The sequence below is a fragment of the Bos mutus genome, chromosome 15 (genome assembly GCF_027580195.1).
Source record: "Bos mutus isolate GX-2022 chromosome 15, NWIPB_WYAK_1.1, whole genome shotgun sequence".
NCBI classification, from domain to species: domain Eukaryota; kingdom Metazoa; phylum Chordata; class Mammalia; order Artiodactyla; family Bovidae; genus Bos; species Bos mutus.
This window is the reverse complement of record NC_091631.1, coordinates 46034745-46053396: the sequence shown is the minus strand read 5'-3', so window position 1 is coordinate 46053396 and position 18652 is coordinate 46034745. Positions and strand designations below refer to the sequence as shown.

The 18652-nt window shown below is 48.3% G+C and overlaps 1 protein-coding gene across 2 annotated transcripts in view; it reads right to left on the bottom strand.

The window, feature by feature from the left end:
• The window catches only part of CLMP (CXADR like membrane protein), a 104642-nt gene extending 86296 nt beyond the window's left edge, over positions 1–18346 (bottom strand). Inside the window, exon 1 of one of the 2 annotated variants that reach the window (XM_070384061.1) lies at positions 17974–18346. Coding sequence is in view for 1 of the 2 variants with exons in the window: in XM_070384062.1 (XP_070240163.1) it covers positions 17974–18001 (28 nt within the window). In the remaining variant the exon portion in view is untranslated. The remainder of the gene's footprint in view (positions 1–17973) is intronic. The other variant, XM_070384062.1, reaches the window with a different exon arrangement.
• Positions 18347–18652: the final 306 nt, after the last annotated feature.

The following is an 18652-nucleotide window of genomic DNA, read 5'->3' as shown; positions in this document are numbered from 1 at the left end:
GCACGTCCCCTGCACTGCAAGGTAGATTCTTAATTACCGGACCACTAGGGAAGTCCCCAAATTTATTTTTGAAATTTCATTGATCCCTGAAATCTAAAACTCTGAGAAACCATAATCTAGTCATGCCTATACTTCAAACTAAATTTTGCCTAATCCATGAATGAATTCCTTTCCAGTGACCTAAGGCACCTAATCACTTGGGTCTTTCCCTATCCATCTCTGGATGGGGAATCGGACTGGTGGCCCACAGTACCAGGACTCTGTAGACTTCTTTCCAAATGGGACCCTAGTTGCTGAGCCCCCTGCACCCCCCTCATCCCCTTGCTCAGAACTATTCTCTCCCACTTCAGCTACCTATTCTCCCCTGGCTCATTAGCATCCACTGGAACCACGGGAGTGGGGAGCCACATCTCCTTGGAGACAGTCTCACCAGCTATGGCAGTCTCTGGACAGCAGTCACATAAGTGACTGCAGTACATTTCCTTCTGTGAGCCAAGCCTGTCAAGCTAAGCTTCACCTTTGCTGAGGATGAACAGAGTGTGCAAAGACGGTGTGTGTATCTTTCTGGCTCTATTTATATCATCTGAGTGAGAATCACATTTGGGGTGTAACATACTGATACTCGTGTGTCATCTGGTGTGAGAGACACTGGGGTAACGCTAGGCTCAGCTCTGAGTCCTGTATAAGCACAGCTCTTCCCTGAGGTTTAGGACAAGGTGGGCCATTCATTCATTTGTTCAACAACCACCATGTGTACCACTACAATGCATGGGATGCAAAGAGAGACCAAACCAGGACCACGCCTGAGAAAGCGTACAACCCAGAAAGTGAATAATTATATTTCAAAGAGTAGAAGGAGACTGGTGACATATGGATAGTTTCTGGGAGTTTAGAGGAGGCAGAAATGATTTCAACCAGAGGGGGAAGGTGGAAGGTCTTAGAGTGAAGAGGGATTTAGGCCATTCATCTATCTTACAGTAAGACTCTGCAATCAGTCCTTCAATCAGAATCCACAAGACTTAGGGTCCCTTTAACACAGTGTGTATTTAGCGATGGGGCTTCAGGAGGCAAGGATGAGGAAAGATGGGCAGCGGGAAGATGGGAAGTAGACACCGGCCCAGTGCCTCTTATCTCCTGGGTGTCCTCTTGGAGACTCGGATGGGCCACCTTATCCTTACTGAATCCAAAACCCTGCAAGGACAGGCCACTGAGCTGGAGCACCAGCCACGTTGGGTTCCATTTTACTTGATTTTTCAACCCCAAGAACTTGATAGTTAACGTCCTCTTGAAAGGTTCACAGGAATCCAGAGAAGTCAAACACAGCTGGAGCCATGGGCTCTGGCCTCAAGGTCAAAATAAGTCAGAAAACTGCCAAGCAGCACAAACATTTAGAAGCAGAGAGAGGCTGGAGATCTGTCCTACAGGTCTGGACAACAGCTGACCTTAGGTCTAAGGCTACTCATGACTTTCCAGGGTTTGGAGATAGTTTACACTCTTCCTGAGTCCTTATACTGGACCCACCATTAAGTTCAGAACCCTCAACATTCATTACTGGGGATGCCGTCCTTCTGGATTTATGACATATATTTAAAATATCTTGATTGTGGTGATGGTTTCATGGGTATATTTATATGCCAAAACCCAACAAATTATATACCTTAAATAGATACAGTTTATTATACGTCAATTACATCTCAATAAAGCTGTTTTTTAAGTACTTAGAATTAGTGTGAAGGTGGCTCAACAGTAAAGAACCTACCTACCAATGCAGGAGATGCAGGCTTGAACCCTGGGTTGGGAAGATTTCCTGGAGAAGGGAAATGGCAACTCACTCCAGTATTCTTGCCTGGAAAATCCCATGGACAGAGGAGCCTGGTGGGCTATAGTCCATGGGGTCGAAAAGAGTCAGACACGACTTAGTGATTAAACAAAAACAACCTTCTCACCAACAAAGCCTTCAATAACTCAAGTCCCTCCTCCCCGCACCTTCAGTTCCCCTGAAGATCTATTTAGTGTGAGGTTATTCAGTAAGGGAGGCCACGCCTGACAACACAACAGTTACGATGGGAGAACTTCGAAGTTTGCATCATTTCTCACTTGATTCCCACTGTTCTCCTACCATCCAAACATTTTTCTCATTTTCAGTCTACAAAGCCAAGGCTCAAATCCTCACTGTTACTTACTAACAAGTGAATTTGGACAAATTACTTTTCTTAGTTCCAATATTTTGCTCATCTATAAAATGGAGATGTCTTAGGGTTTTTACGGAAATGAATTCAGTCTCCATATTGGATGCCTGGCTCACAGCATGGCTTCAATTAATGAAAAATGAAAGTGTTAGTCGCTCAGTTACGTCTGACTCTTTGTGACCCTATGGACTGTAGCCTGCCAGGCTCCTCTGTCCATGGAATTCTCCAGGTAAGAATACTCGAATGGGTTGCCATGCCGCCCCCTCCCCCAGGGGATCTTCCCAACCCAGGGTCAAACCCAGGTCTCCTGCATTGAAATGGACTCTTTATCACCTGAGCCACCAGGGAATTTGGTTGCAATAACTGGGGAGAAAGACTAAAGGAAACAGGAGTATTTAGTTTGTAAAATGGAAAAGCAGGACAGGAGACAACCATGAAAGAATGTTCTTCAACTATCTATTGGGCTTTGGGATAGAATGCGGATGGGCAGCTAGGACGTAATAGCAATGACATTAGCTGTCTCCCTTGAGCCTAGTCCCTTAATCTCTTCCTGAGTCTCAGTGTCTTTATACAAAAGGGGGATTGATCACTACACACTTCAGGCTGTGCTTGTAATATTATACAAGGTGACGTGTATGTGAAAATGTCTAGCACAGTACCCATCACAGATAAATGTTTTTAAAACATCACTTTACAAACTGGTGGGCCCTTCACTTTTAAGGCCATTATGGCTTTTCCTAATCTTTGTAGCCTTGGTGGGTGACATTTTCCTGGAAAAGTGACTCCAGCTCAGAGCATAAAGTCCCTCCCAGGGTAAGAGCTGTCCTAGAGTGGACAGGGCTCTGCAGGTCCTGAGTACCCTGTGGTGTGTTCCACTGGAAGATGGATGACCATCTTCCAGAAGGGACTTCTGCTGGGTGGGAAGGGGAACAGATGGACGAATGAAAGTCTTCAGGAACTGAATCCTCTATGTCAGGAAGACAGGAAGCAGGGGAAGGCAGGGGAAGGGTAGAGGCAGCCCCGAATGACCTGATGTTACCTGTAATAAATACTATTTCAGCAAACCCTAAAACAGCCAGAGAAAACTTGATAAACCCAAGATAGCAGCACTTTCTGTCTTGGCATGACAGTTTTTGTTTTGAGAGATAAAGAGTGGTCTCCCAGAATTTCCAAACCTCCTTTGAGCACATACACTCAGGGTGCTGAAGTGTGTGATCTCCACATACCCCTTCTGCCCCCAATGTCCTCTGCCTTGGGAGGGAAAGAAGCCCAGCTGCAATCAAATACCCTGGTCATGATCAGCAGGGGGCACAGGCCATCATCATGGGCCCCTCTGCAATCTCTAATTCAGGTGACTATGTTCTCTGCACAGGGTCTTTGAAGATGTGTACATGCTTTAAAATCCTTAGCATTTCTGAGTTGCTTGAAGAGCTTTGGACTAGGAGCCAGGATACTGGGCTGGCCATGAACTGGCTGCATGATCTAAGGAAAGCCACCTGACCTTTCTGAGTCTCAGTTTCTCTCCATCTCTCCCTTCCTTCCTGAAAGGTGTTTTCCATGGACGAGCAGCACTGGCTGGAAACTTGTTGGAGACATGGAATCTCAGGTCCCCATCCCAGACCTGCTAAATCAGATCTTGCATTTTAACAAGATCCCCAGGTGATTCATGAGCACCTTAACGTCTGAGAAGCACTGGCTTAGGTGACTGACTAGCACATGAACTTACGGCACCAGCTCTGCAATCAGACTGCCTAGGTTCAAACCCAGGCTTCATGGCTCAGAAGCTGCGTAACCTTCAGCAAGGACTTCACCTCTATAATGATCCACGCCCTCCTCTGTAAAAGAGATCCTAATAGTATCTACATAGTAGAGTTGTCATGAGGATTAAATGATTACTGAAATAATATATACAAAGAGCGCTGTACAAACAAGGGCTCATTACATAACTTTTTTTCATTTATAAAATGTCTCAGTTGCTATGCAGGCCATAGAGGGTAAAAAGCAGATGTGTTTATTCATCATGTGTTATTTGAGCATCATGTTATTCATCATGATGCTCTTTCCTGAGCATCTACCTCTGTGTAGATGCACTGTGGGGATCCAGAAGTTGGTATACAAAGTCCAACACTCTTGTGGAAACAGACAAGAGACAAGGGGTTGAGCAGCAGTAAAAAGAAGACTTCAGATTGTGATAAATGTTAGGAAAAAAATATAGCAGGGTAATGTGATGTGACCAGATCGAGGCTGGGTGGAGCTCAGGAAGGGTCTCATGGAGGTAATGTTTGTTAGTGAAAACTGTAAGGCAAGAGGAGCCTTTAAAGACCAGGGAAAGAGCGCACCAGGTGAGGGACCTGCTGCTGCTGCTGCTAAGTCACTTCAGTCGTGTCCGACTCTGTGCGACCCCATAGACGGCAGCCCACCAGGCTCCCCGTCCCTGGGATTCTCCAGGCAAGAACATTGGAAGACACGTGCAAAGGTCCTGGGACTGAAGCAGCTTCGGCATCTTCAGGGCAGACTGTGTGGGTCTATTCTTGTGCCAGGGAAAGCAGTGGGGGCAGAGCTGGGGCCTCAGGGAGCAGGGAGACCTGGGCAGGGGTGGGGGGGCACAGGTAAGGCATCAGCTCACACTGTCTGCCTGGGAAGGACAGCAAGGGATCACTGGGGTCTGCAGTCTCCTGCTAAGGAACCCTGCAGAGCCCACCTGCTGCAGAGCTGGAAGGACCTGGATCTTCTCCCCTCCAACCTCGGCTTGTGCAGAGTGACAACTGAGACCCAGAGAATGAGATAGATGCCCAAGGTCCTTCTCCACACCGCGTGGGGTAGGTCCGCAAACTGGCTTGAAAGCTTCGAGTATGTGTTATTTCCAGAATGAGGCTGAGTATTTGCACACTCCCCCATGTGTCCTCCCCGCCCCCTGCATGCCCCAGCTGTGCGTCTCCTCCTGCCTTCTCACCCACCCTCTGACGCAACGTCTTCACCTCACATGACACATACTCTTGCTCCACCATTAGCTGAAGTAAGATCTTACACCTTAATGACTCTCCTTTTCCAAAACCCACATTTCACTTCCTGTCTCTGCCAAGCATTTTGGCCTTTAACCACATTGTCTGACCTTTCTCACCATTTCCTTTTCCCTCTAGTCAGTCTGGTCCCCAACCGGAACTTTGATGAGCAAGTAATCCAGGACACAGGAGTTGCTTCATAATGGAAATGTGAATCCTCTGATAAAATCCACCCACAGTCAAGCCCTTGGAGATCCCAGGGAAAACAACACACACAGACAAAACTAGTTACAAAACCATCCTAGGTCAGAGACATCTCTCCCTATTACAAGAAAAGTGATGGCTTGATTTCTCAGTGTCAGGGTGGGATTAAAATCACAGTAGAGGGACTCCCTTGGTGATCCACTGGTTTAGAATCCGCCTGCCAGCGCACAGGACGTGGATTCTATCCCTGGTCCAGGAAGATTTCACGTGCCGTGGAGCAACTAAGCCTGTGGGTCACAACTTCTGAGTCCATGCTCTAGAGTCCGTGCTCTGCAGTAAGAAGCCACTACAATGAGAAGCCCTCGAACCACAACTAGAGAGTCGCCCCCTGCTCACAACTAGAGAAAACCTGCACGCAGCAATGAAGACCCAGCAGAGCCAAAAAAAAGTTTTTTTAATTTAAAATCACAGCAGAAATCAGCTTTGTCTGAAGCAGCTCTAACTGAGGGCATGAACACATCCATCTCCAGGCTTGCCTGTCACCCGCTCCTTTGGGCTGTTCTTATTTGAGAGTCCCTGCTGGGCATGTGACTTGGAGCAGAGAGAAAGTAGACAAATGTGGGTTATGCTTCTTTTACTTTGAGGCTGCCCCGCCACCCTAGACATGCAAGTGTCTTTTCCTACCTTGCCTTGTGCCTGTGATTTTCACAAGCGACAGTCAGGTCTGAGAGCAAAAAGAAGATGACACGCCACCATCACTCAGAGGACAGAACACCTGCTTTGACCCAGGTTCACGCTGAGATAAGCCCAGACCTCCAGGAGCTGGTGAAGCATGGAGGAGTTGGCCAACCACCTCCTCACTGAGCACAGGTTCATGATGACTCCTATTTACATCCCAGTGAAGTGCTTCCCATGAAGGGCTGGGTAACCACAGCCAGCTTGCTTGCAAAGCTGGGTCAGGTTCCTGCAGCAAGAAGCAGGCATCAGACAGGATTGCTTGCATAGGCTTGCACTGTTCCTTCAACTACTAATCATGGAAGTCTACTCCTTGACAATAATGGGTCTATTAGACCCTCTGTCTTCTCACTTCCCATGTCCCCAGGTCCCAGAGGCATGGCCCCATGCACACCTGGGTAATTTGCTGTCGGCCACTGCCTACTCCAGCCTCACTCCAATAAAAGGGAAGGAGATCCAGGAAACTTCAGAACCTTTGTATCATCATTCCAAGGACAGATGGAAAAGCTTAACCACGACTCACGCCCACCCACACAGCACCAAGACGCCTTCCAGCCTCTCACTGCCATGGAGTCAAATCTGGGACCTTGACTGCTTTTCCCCTCAGCCTTTAAACCTACATCTTATGTGTCAGTGGGCATCACTTGAGGTGACAGCAGGTGATGGTGCCAGATCAGGGAACTAAGGTGTGTGTCTTCCATTCCCCAGTTCTGCCAAAGGTGCCTGATGTTCCCTCTGGAGCTTCTCAGATGTTTCTGATGTTCTGTGGGAATCCTGAAGATTCTGTTTCAGTGGGTGCAGGTGGGACCTGAGATGCTACACTTCTAGCAAGCTCCCTGTGCTACCCCTGCCGCTCGTCTGAGGATCACACCTGAAATGCCGACATAGTCTACAGCGTGGGTGACCAACCAAATGGTTTTTTCAGGATTGTCCTGATTTTAGCACTGAAAATCCTGTATTCCAAATTCTAGGAACCACCCTCCAGTCCTGGGCAAATCAGGACAGTTGGTCACTGTACGTATTAGACAAACCTCAAGTCCTCCCAGGGTAGAGAGCAGTCACAACGGGCTACGATCTTTCAAAGGAAGCTCGTTCACTCCCCGCTCCACGAGCTGGCAATGAGACAGCAGAGGTGGGAACGTGCGAGGGGGCCCTGCTCAGTGCTGGGGGTGTTGCTGCCATGGATAGGGGTTCTCATGGTCCCGTGGAGGAGGGAGATGAGCAATCGTTTGGGAGTTGGAAGACCTGCTTTCTCCTTTTGATTCTGCTAGTAATTAGCTATGTAACACCAGGAAAATGTCTTAACTTCTCTGATCCTTTTTGATTAAACAGAGACTGACAATACCTGTCTCACAAAGCTGTCATGAAGATTATATGGGCTAACATACACGTAAGCCCTAAGCCTGGAAATAATGTTTTTTTTAAATTCCACCAACACATTCTATAATCACTGACTTGTGCTTCCTCTGCTCACCCTACCTCAGATACCCCAGTGGAGTTAGTGATATGCAGGGTGAATCCACCAAGACAGAGGAGAAGAGAGAAAAAGGAAGAGGACCTTTGACTGCATATGACAGGTGACACAGGAAAGATGAGCTTTACGGAGGACACGACTGCTCTTCGAGTGTGTGTGTGTGTGTGTGTCTCTGTGTGTCTCTGTGTGTCTCTGTGTGTATGTCTATTTCTCTGTTTTTTTTTTTCCTGTCTCATTCTGTCTCTCTTGTTTCTTTCTTTGTCTGTCTTTTCTCTGTTTTTCTGTCTCACTCTCGTTTATCTCTCTCCATCTCTGTCTCCCTCTCATTACCTACCAGACCTGACAGCAGCCATCCTGGGTCCAGAGCAGGAAGGGCAGAGTGAGGGGAAGGGCAGGCTCAGGTGGCAGGCGTGTGAGGGACGGTCATCTGGATCAGCCATCCTGGGTCCAGAGCAGGAAGGGCAGAGTGAGGGGAAGGGCAGGCTCAGGTGGCAGGCGTGTGAGGGACGGTCATCTGGATCCCTCGGGGCTTGGGAAACTGCAGGACTCCAGGAACAGGGAGAGAGAGGCGGTGGAACAGAGATGGATGCTGTGAAGAGGGGGGGGTCCCGTTTATAGCTCTCCTCCTTTGAGGGTGACAGGCCAAGAGGCGGGAGCCCATACTTCGCCATTGTCTGAAGGGCTGGGGGATGGACCTCCAGCCAAAGAAAGCAGATGGAGACCAAGCCTCTGCTGGACACCCAGCCTCTACCCACCTGGCCCAGGAATCCACTCTGAGTGGGAATTCTAGGTCTGCAGAAATCTGGGACACCCAGTTTAGCCCTCTTGAAGGGGAGGGAATCACACTCTTTGCTCTCTTTGCTGTTCAGGTCAGTGGAAAAAAACAAGACATTTTCCTTCCCACCTTGAGGTTTTCCTTTCCTCCCAAATTTAAACAGGAAATACAATTCAACATGTGGAGTGTGGGTGTTGAGCTCACTGGATCTAATTTTGGTCAGGACGAAAGTGGAGGATGCAGGGCCCTGCAGCTGCTTCTCAGGCCAGATTCTCAAGGACCAGGTGGTGGCCGCTCGGTCCCTGAGTGGCCTCCCATCTGTGTGTCCCCAGAGGGGTGTCATCCATCTATCCTTCCCCTCCCATCTTCCCCAGGTTAGCAAAGAAGCAGGAGGCAAACTCAGATCCAGTCTGTACAGCTTTGCAGCCTAAGTCACTCTCTTCTGACCCCAAACAGGGATGATGATAATACCAGCCTCACGTGTTGTGATGAGGTTACCAGAAATTTCTTGTATGAAAGTCCCTAGCATGATGCCTGCTACATAACAGGTGCTCAATAAAACACTGCCTCAGAGTGAAAGCAGAAATGAACCAAACTGTGTTTGCTAAGGCTGGATAGCTCAAGTGGGCATGGGCCTCGGGGAGCTTGTGTCGGGCAGGGCAGAGCCGGCCCCCTGTGATCTGGCTTCAGTGGACAGTAAGCAGAGCAGGCGTTTCTTGCTCGGGACTGAGTAACGCAAAAAATTACTCTCTCAGAGCAGTTACAGAAACTGTGGTGCAGACGGAGTCTATGCACCTCCTGGGGTCATGGGGCAGGGTGACATTCCCCAAAGGACATCTGGGGACTCATCTGCCTGATGGAGGGGCAGCAGTGGTCAGAACCCTGAAGGCCGGCATACTGGCCTGGTGTTGGCTGATTTCAAGCAAACCCTCCAATCCCCCTGGGCTGAGCCTCTCCCAGCAGGGATAGTCATTTATTAGCTTATTATGTACTGAGCAGGATGATAAATTCTTTGTATGCACTGACTCATTTAATTCTCACAACAAACCTATGCATTATTAGTTGTGGTCACTGGTGAGAAAACCAAGGTCAGGAAGGGGCAATGCCCAAGGTCACACGGTCATAGCGAGGCCCAGCCAGGACCCCGGGGCCGGGTGCTCAGAGGCGGGCTACCCTGCTGGTCCACATGGCCATCCCTGTGCCTGCCCCGACTCTTCCCTTGAAGAGTGATTGGAAATAATTGGAACTGTCACTGGAAGTAATGAGAAGTGACAGAAGCTGGGTTGGAAGGCTTATTGCTCCGAGTCAGAATGACCCCCACAAACGCAAGCCTAAATTTAAACAATGAACTCGCAAAGCAATCTCCCTCTCCAGGATTTGACACCCCCTCACCCCCAACACCCCAACAAGAAAAGTAAGGGTATGTCAGGGGCTTAGACTGTTCAGTACAAATGGACTTCTTCTGGAACAAAAAATTTCTTCTTGGCTTGATCCTGTTTGCTTTCCGTGTGGATAAATGCTATTAAAACCTCAGGTGAACAGACTATCGTTCTTAACTAAGAGATCCAAATTCACTGATGTATTTCTCTTTTTCTTTTCTTTTTAACGTCCCATGAGGGACAGGGAACCAGAGGCACCTATGGAACTGGCAGGCTGAGATGGAGAATGACCCATAACTTTCAATAGGTGAGGACTTGGGAGGTCCGATCCCTCCAGGAAGCACTGGGCTGAATGCCAAGGACTCACACCGCTGAATCCATCCCTTCTGATAGCGATGAGGGTGATCCATCAACTCACCAGCTGTTTATTTAGCACCTGCCCCACTAATGTGCAAGTGCTGCTGGCGACCGATGAACATCAGCCACCAGCAAACATCAGCCACCAGCCTGAAGATCCACGTAGGAACATACAGCCCATCTCATAAGACAGCACAGGATTGAGTTGCTTCCTCCCTGGGACACCTAGAAACCCTGGTGCTTTCCTCAATGACAGTCTTGTTTATGACTGTGTTGCCCCACTGGGCTGACTTCTTAGATGGTGGGAACTGCATTTTGTATTACTGGCACCTGGGAGCCTAGCACAGAGCCTGAACTATAGAAGGAGCACCCTGCCCCGCCTTCTCTAATTGTTTTGTGAGTGTGGGTGTATGAATGAAGTAAAAAATGTTATGGGACACACATAAGAGCTCCTGGAAGCTCCCAAAAGTTGTGGCCACCCTTCTTCTGTGCAATAGAAAGAGCTCAGAGAAGCTGCTCTGTAAAGCCAGAAAGGCTGGCTTTTAGCTTTGGCATCCTCTGCTCTTGCTTTTTCTATGCCTTCCTCTTCCGCCTGCTCCTCCTTCATCTCCCCTGTTGTAATGGCCTGAGCTCTTCAGATCTCCTTGCTGCCTGGCTTCAGAAAAAGCTCCCATATTCCACACGGGAGTCTGAAAATGGCTGCCCATGTTCCCATCTCAGTGTGGTCACAAAGGCAGTGGCTTCTCTCCCCGCCTTCTGCAAAGACAAAGCAGACCTCAGTCTTATCACCAGCAGACTCTGGCTGGGGCTCCACACCACTGTCACTAGCAAAATCAAGACTGTTTGATTTCAGCCTTCTTCCCCATTCTGGTCTATTCAGTGCCAAAGGAAACAAACTTTTATTTTCCCAGGATCTAGACGGTTAAGAAGCTCAGATAACCAGAATTTTTTTTTTCTTTTCTTTTTGGTATAGTCTGCATTCTTCTTTGGGGAAGGGAAACAAAGAAGTCAAAACTGCTGAAAAGAGGAATTTAACTAGAAAAGGCAATATATAGGGCAAGTCATAGCCAAACGTACACCATCATCACCCAGTCCCAGTACCAACAAGCAGCTTGAGCTCACGCATCCTTCTCAAAAGCACAGTAAGGTCTCCACAACAATGACCTTGAGGACTAGGAGAGTCTTCTGATTCATTAGCGTATGTAACCTCATTCATTGGCAAACGTAATCTTTGTATGTCATATGCAGTAATTCTGGATCGTAAACAATAAACATTAACCCAAACATTTCTTAACCATCTGAATGGAGTACAGGGTAGGGGGTGATAATGTTCTAACTGAACTTTCCACTGTGGGATTTATGGTTTAGAATTCTTTAAATGAAGCCTTGCTTCAACCTGACCCTCTCTTCTTGGTAACACAGAAGCCTTGACTTCAGAATAACTACGTACCTCCTGAAAATTGGAAAGCAAATTGTTTTTAGGATCTAAAATGCTTGCTTGGTGTCCTGGCTCAGCTGTTTACTAAGATGGTAATCTTGAGAAACTCACCTTATTTCTCTAGACCTTAGTTTATTTGTGAAGTGGCATAATGATGACATTTACCCTCAACGAGTGATTTGAGAATGAGATAAGGTATGTAAACTGTGGAACTCTGTACAAAGGTTAGCAATAAATTCTGCTGTCATAACAATCCCACCCACATAGTCCTTTCTCAGGTACTATGAGGAAGCTAAAAATACACAGTTCATATTTCAAAACCCAACCACAAGTTCAAATCCATGCAGGGAAACTACTAAGCTACATACTTAGTAGGTATACTTTATCATATGTAAATTATGCCTCAATTTTAAAAACTGAAGGAAATGCTTAATCCTTGTAAACAGTTCCATAAACAGACCTGCTACTCAGAAGTCTACCCTGGGTGTCCATACTTCGGGTTGTTTTATAGGTAACTCTGCTCAGGACGAGGCCCTTTGATGAGTATTTCAGGTACTAAACTTCCAGGGCTGAGTTCTGTGGCCATCTACCCTGACCTTGAATGATGCTGCCTGGCTAACAGCGCCCCAGGGCAGACGCAGGGTGGAGTTACAACTGCTCTCTTCACATTAGGCAGCCAGCCCTTCTGGATTCATAATCACATGCTACCGATTCCCATGAGTGGGCAATGCCTGAAAAAAAAGAAATCAAACAAGCATGGTAACTAACACCCATGTGTTCTGACCACACCCATGTCTGGACCAGCTGACAAATTCTCAGAATTATAAAACAAACCAGAGAATGTTAGTGGCATAAGGAAACTTAGAGATAACCTGAGTCTAGTAACCTCATTTCACAGAGAAAGAAACTGAGGCTCAGAATGATAATGACTTGCCCAGAATAAACCAGCGAAACCATGAAGTTGCAGCTAGAGCTGTTGATTCCCTGCTTGGTTCCTTGAAGGCACACCTACATCTTTAGGACTTCGGGTATAATCCCTTTCCCCCCAGATACACCAGACATTATATAAGGCACTGCAGAAGTTTCCGAGATTTCCAGTTAAGATGGTTAAATTGAAATGCTATGACATCTGCCCTATTTTTCAGGCAATTTCTCAACATAAAAACCAAATGGCAATTATTCAGTGCTTAGCTCATTTAAATGGAGCATCTGAAGAGCAACTGTGATCTTGGATCTCAACTAATGAGCTAAAGTGGAGAGAGAGAGATTTTCTACCTTGAGAATGTGTGCTAGGATAGATTATGGAGTTAGGGGGTCTTGTCTTGGCCCTTCTATTAAGCTACTTGTTTAAGTTTAGCCATATCTCTCTGAACTTTGATTCTTTCTTCATCACAAAAGAAGGGGTGGGTTTAGATTAAGGATTTAGTTGGGTTCCAAGGAATGGTATTAGGAGGTCACTGAACCCCTAGAAGTTACAGGAAGATTTGATGTGTAAATGTCTTTTTCTAAGAAGTGGATTCAGGGTTTTCACTGGAATTCTCAGAGCGGCCTGGAATTCAAAATTTTAAGAACCACTGTACTGATTTAGATAGTGTCTTATCTTTTGCCCATGTCTGATAATCTTTGACTCTACCTTTTAAAAATGTCTGTCTAATTCATCATTAGTTATATTTATGAAATATACTCATGCATACTTTGCCCAGTTGAACACGAGACAAAAATTGAATGAGACAAGATATGAGCCAAATGGGAACATATCTTTATTATGACCATCACCATTAATGTGGGAAGATGAGGGAAGGACATGGAAGCCTACTGAGACCGATCATCAAGCTATGGGCCAGTAGGCTGTTCAAGCATTCCTCAAACTCATTTTCTCAGAAGCAAAGCTCCTTCCCCATCCTGGCAAAAGTTTCAATGAAGTATATTGTTAATCTGGTGCTAACAGGATTTCCGGGGTGGTCCAGTGGTTAAGAATCCACCTGCCAATCCATGGGACACAAGTATGATCCCTGCCCTAATGATCCTACATGCTGCGGGGCAATTAAGCCCATTAGCCACAGCTTCTGAGCCCGAGCGCTCTACAGCCCGTGTTCCACAACAAGAGAAGCACTGAAAAGAGAAGTCCGAGCACCACAACTAGAGGAAGGCTACTCACAGCAACAAAGGCCCAGTGCAGCCAAAAATTAATTAATTAATTAATGAGTAATAGGAGAAGAAAAATTTTTTAAGTCTATTAAAAAAATCTGGTACTATCGATACAACCAGTTTGTATAACAGATGTATTGTCTGGTCCCTGTCCATGTAATGTTCTATGTATAATTTTTGTACACAATTAAAATAAAACAGTACAGGTTGTATTTGCATTAATGGACAAGGAAGCACAAAAGCAAACAGTTAAAACTAGGCTCCTCACAGTTGTGTTGTTCCACAGTCAAAGAGTAATCATATTCCAAAGCTTTCACTTCTCTTGACCTTAAGTGTTCCAAATGTTTCAAAAATCCAACCATTCTAACAGATAGTTTCCACTCTTTCAGTTTACGCAAGGTACTGAAAGTGATACCCAGATGAATGAGGCATGGAGCTTACACTCTAAACATTCAGGTCACTATAACACAAAGCGGCACAACAGAAAGGCTGCTGAGATTCAAGGAAGGAAAGAAAGTATATTCTGTTGGCAAAATCATGGATGGGTATATGGAGGAAGTGGTATTTGAGGTGAGACTTAAAGGGTGAGCAGGATTTTGATCTGAAGTCAACCATCTGTAGGGGTGGAGAGTAAGAGGGTATTTTTGGTGGAGGAATTATAAACAAAAGCAGAGAACCAGAAAGAAGCACGTGGCATAATGTGAATACAGGAAGTATTCCAGGTTTATTGAAGAGTTACGTGTGTGTGTGGGGGGGAAGGCGGTGAGTTGCGAATGATACTGTGTAATATCTTTAACATTTGTACTTGACATTATAGGCAATGGAGACTACTCCAGGTTTATGGAAGAGCAGTACAAGATCAAGGAATCAGAGAAAATTTGAATTTAAAATCCCCCCACCCTCATTCTACAGTCAAGGGAGTCAGAACAAGAACCCAGAATGCTTGCCAGATCCCTAATCCAAATTCTTTGCCTTATAACAGCTGTTTCATGAGATTACTGGGGTAGCAGTGTGTAGGATGAAGGAGAGAGAGCTCAAGCCAGAGGCCATGTGGCTGCTATTACAGAAGTCTAGGAAGAAGTTCAGATGGGATAATGAGACTTGAGCAACAGGGGCGAAGGAAGGGTGGCAGGCAGAGGAGGAGCTGGGAGAGCCCACAAAGTCCCCCTTCTTTCTCCTCCATGGAGATCAGAGCACTTCTTGTTCATTCACATCAGAGAGGTGGGACATTTGATTTCACTCACTGGTGGGTCTAGAAAGGAAGGAGTCATTAGGTCCACGTTTGTGCAGATTATGAATGCTTAGCCCTTAGGACTCCCCTTCAATACTGAACTTTCTCCAGAAAAGAGGCCAGAAATCACACTAGCAGTGGCCAGAAGCCACCCCAGAACTGCTCCTTTCAGGGCCCAGAGATGATTTTAGGATTCAGGCAACTCTGAGGGCTTTCCTCCTGGCTTTGCTCGAGTGCCCTGCCAGGCATCCCAGGGCTCAAAACCTCAGCTTTACAATGTTGTGTTGGTTTCTGCCAACATGAATCAGCCATAAGTATATATATATGTCCCCTCCCTCTTGAGCCTCCCTCCCACCACCACCCCTCACCATACCACCCCTCTAGGCTGTCCCTCTGTGACTATTCATACTTGAATAGTTTATTTAATTTGAGATTTGGGATGTCATGAGTCTGTGCATTTCTAACAAAGGTGTCCAGTTCAGTTCAGTCGCTCAGTCGTGTCCGAGTCTTTGAGACCCTATGAATCGCAGCACGCCAGGCCTCCCTGTCCATCACCAACTCCCGGAGTTCACTCAGACTCACGTCCATCGAGTCAGTGATGCCATCCAGCCATCTCATCCTCTGTTGCCCCCTTCTCCTCCTGCCCCCAATCCCTCCCAGCATCAGAGTCTTTTCCAATGAGTTAACTCTTCACATGAGGTGGCCAAAGTACTGGAGTTTCAGCTTTAGCATCATTATATGGCAAAAGCTTAATAGTAGGTGATCATCCTCTCAGGTGACCAGTAGATGAGCATCCAGTTATGCACAATTCTATGTCAGCAGCCCACTTGCTCTCTTCTACATGGCCTTTGGTATACAAAGACCAAACCCCCATCCTCCCAAAAAAAGACATCACGAAGAGAGACAATTTCTATGAGAAAGAGCATCAACCCAACAGATGATATTCTCACCAGAGGAATGATTACACACAGTAGGCACTCAATAAAAAAGAGCCAGGGAATCAACATTATCTTTTGATCCATGTCTTAGTCTGTTTTCTCCTTCTCATGATACCAAGAGGCAGACCATCATCAAAGCCGGCTGATTTCAACTGACCATGTGGGCCAAAGTCACTTTCCATCAGAAATTGTGCCCAAAGCAGGCTGGAGTAGAGCAGGGGCTCAAATACCCTTGTTTTATTTCCCTTCCCCAGGCTCCTCCCACGGGCAGGATCACACTGACATTTCCTGCTCCATGAAAAGGGCTGAACAGGATCTCACTGAAGAAAACATCTTTAAGAGTCCTTCTGTGGAGCTGGAAGGCTGTATTCATGGCAGGTTAGTGAGAAAACAACCTAGATTCAAATGCCACCTCTGCTAATCAGGAGCTTACGGCTTTGAGTGTTATTATATTTGAACTCTTTACATCTTGTTTTCTTCATCTGTAAAATGGGGATCATAATAGTGGGCGGCCAATAAGGTTGGTGTGAAGAATAAATAAGTTAAGAAGATGGCCCATGTAACGTGTTCAGCATAATGAGTACTCAGTGAATTTCAGTTGTTTTGAATAAGACTGATCTGACGTTTGGGCCTACTGACTGCTGGTGATTGGTGGCTTAGGGGTAGAGGCCATTAAAGGTGACAAAGGTGCCATCCAGACATGCCAGCTGTGCCCAGGAGTGATATTGCAATACTTGGCTGGTATTTAAAAGAGATGAGAAGAAGCATGGCTCCTTACATGCCCTACTTGAGCAATAGTTCAGGTTGATCCACCTCTTTTATTCTCTTAACCTGGGTGATGGGTTATTGTTGGCCTGAGGCTGGCCTACCGTTTGTAAGGTTTCAAAAAGAGACAGCCTTAAACATCTATTTCAGAGGGACTTGTTAGTGCCTCTTCGCTTTGGTTTGGGGGGGGGGGGGCGGTTTCTATCCATTAGGCCCCAAGCAAACTCCTGGTGTTTAAGGCTGTCAGAGACAGGGGGGACTTAGGAACTGTCTGGTTTGCTTGTTTTGGAGCTATGGGAACCGAAGGCCTGGGTAGTGGGTACATGGTCCGAGGTCAACCAGGTGGTCAGTTCAAAACCGGGGGGCATTCTCCCCTGGCCTAGTGTCCAGGGCAGCAGCCACGCTCCACACCTGCTGGCTCTCTGAACTCTGGCTCACTTTCGGTCCTGGGTCAGCTGTAGCCCACACTTCCCTGGTGCCTGTGGTGACTTTTCTTCAGCTCCCCAGCCACCTTCCCTGACCCAGAGCATCCCATTGTCAGCTCTTGCCCATACATCCTTGATGGGCATTGTCCTGCAGACCCGCCTGCTTCCTGCCTGGGGTGAGTCTGTGCCTTAGGGCCTCCCAGGCCTCAGGAGTCCTGCCTGGGTGACACCTGGAAGGGGCACGCAGGCAGCACTTCTCTGCTTCCCTGTCTACCCTCCTGTGCTCCATTTTTCTTCAGGTCTTGCTCGGCCTCCCTCAGTCTTGTTCTGCCTCACTATCCTCCTTTTTTCTCCTGCTTCCAGCCCTTTCCCTTCCCCTCTCTTCTTCCCAGGCTCTCCGCACCTTCCTGGTCCTCCTGGTGCTCGGCCCTTTCCCTTCGGCTATCCTCTCCCCACCTCCTCCCCTACGCCTTTTCATTTACCCTCCAACACATCTGTTTCTAATCTGCGCCCTCCAGGCGCCTGCTTGAAACGAAAAAGCTCCCCCCACCCTCAGGAACCTGGCACAAAACATTCCTGAATAAACCTTCCTTCCCCTAATTCTCCACTTTCCCCAGATACCCCTGAAACTAAATACCGCCCCCCAAAGGACCCTCCACACTGAGCGGTTCGCGGCCCAGCTCTACCGGGAAAGCCCGCACCCCAAAGCCTGCTCCAGGCCCAGATGTTCGATGGCCGACCGGGCGGCCCTCCGCTGCCAGATGTGCTCAGAGTGGCCCGGGAGGCAGGCACAAAGGCGCCCGGCTCACTCTGGGGCCGCGGGGACGAACGTTCGGAGCCCGCGTCGCCGCCCGGGTGCGGGACAGTGTGTTCCCCGGGGCCACTCGCCTTTCCGTCCTACCCAGGCACTCACCTAGCCCCAGCAGAACGAGGAGGGTCATCCCGATGCCCGGGCGCGGGCTCCTCCCCGCTCAGCCGCTGCCTGGCTCCGGTGGCGGCGGGGCGCAGCAGAGCGCAGCCGACGGACCTCTGGCGAGCTGGGCGCGGCGACTCGGGGTGCGCGCGGGGCGGCTGCAGCCATGTGCCGGCGCGGGAACGGCCCCACGCCCCGCGCCCGGCTCCGGGGTCCCCGCGCCCCGCTCAGAGGGGCTTCCAGTGCTCGCCCCACCAGCTCGCACCCGGACGGGAGCGGGGACCCGAGTCAGCGAGGAAAAGACGAGACGGAAAAACGCTACCGCTTCGTGGAACACTTTTCCCTGTTTGGAAAGAAAAAGGAGTGAAGAAAGAGAGGGGAAAAAAAAAAAGAGTGAGCTGGAACCACATGGTTGCCTCCCACCGGCAGCCCCTCCCTCGCTCGCTCGCTCGCTCGCTGCTCCCTCCCTCCCAGCGCTCCCGGCGCGCGGGGCGCCGGCCGGGCAGCCGCGGGGGTCGGCGGGGGTCGGCCCGCGGCGGGGCGCTCTGTCGGCGGCCGCGGGGAGGAGAGGGCGTGCGGCCGCACGGGGGCCGGTGTGGGATCGACCCTGTAGGAGAGAACCGGGGACACTTGGGCCATGAGCGGGGATGAGGCCTTGTCAGTCTCCTCTGTCTGCGTC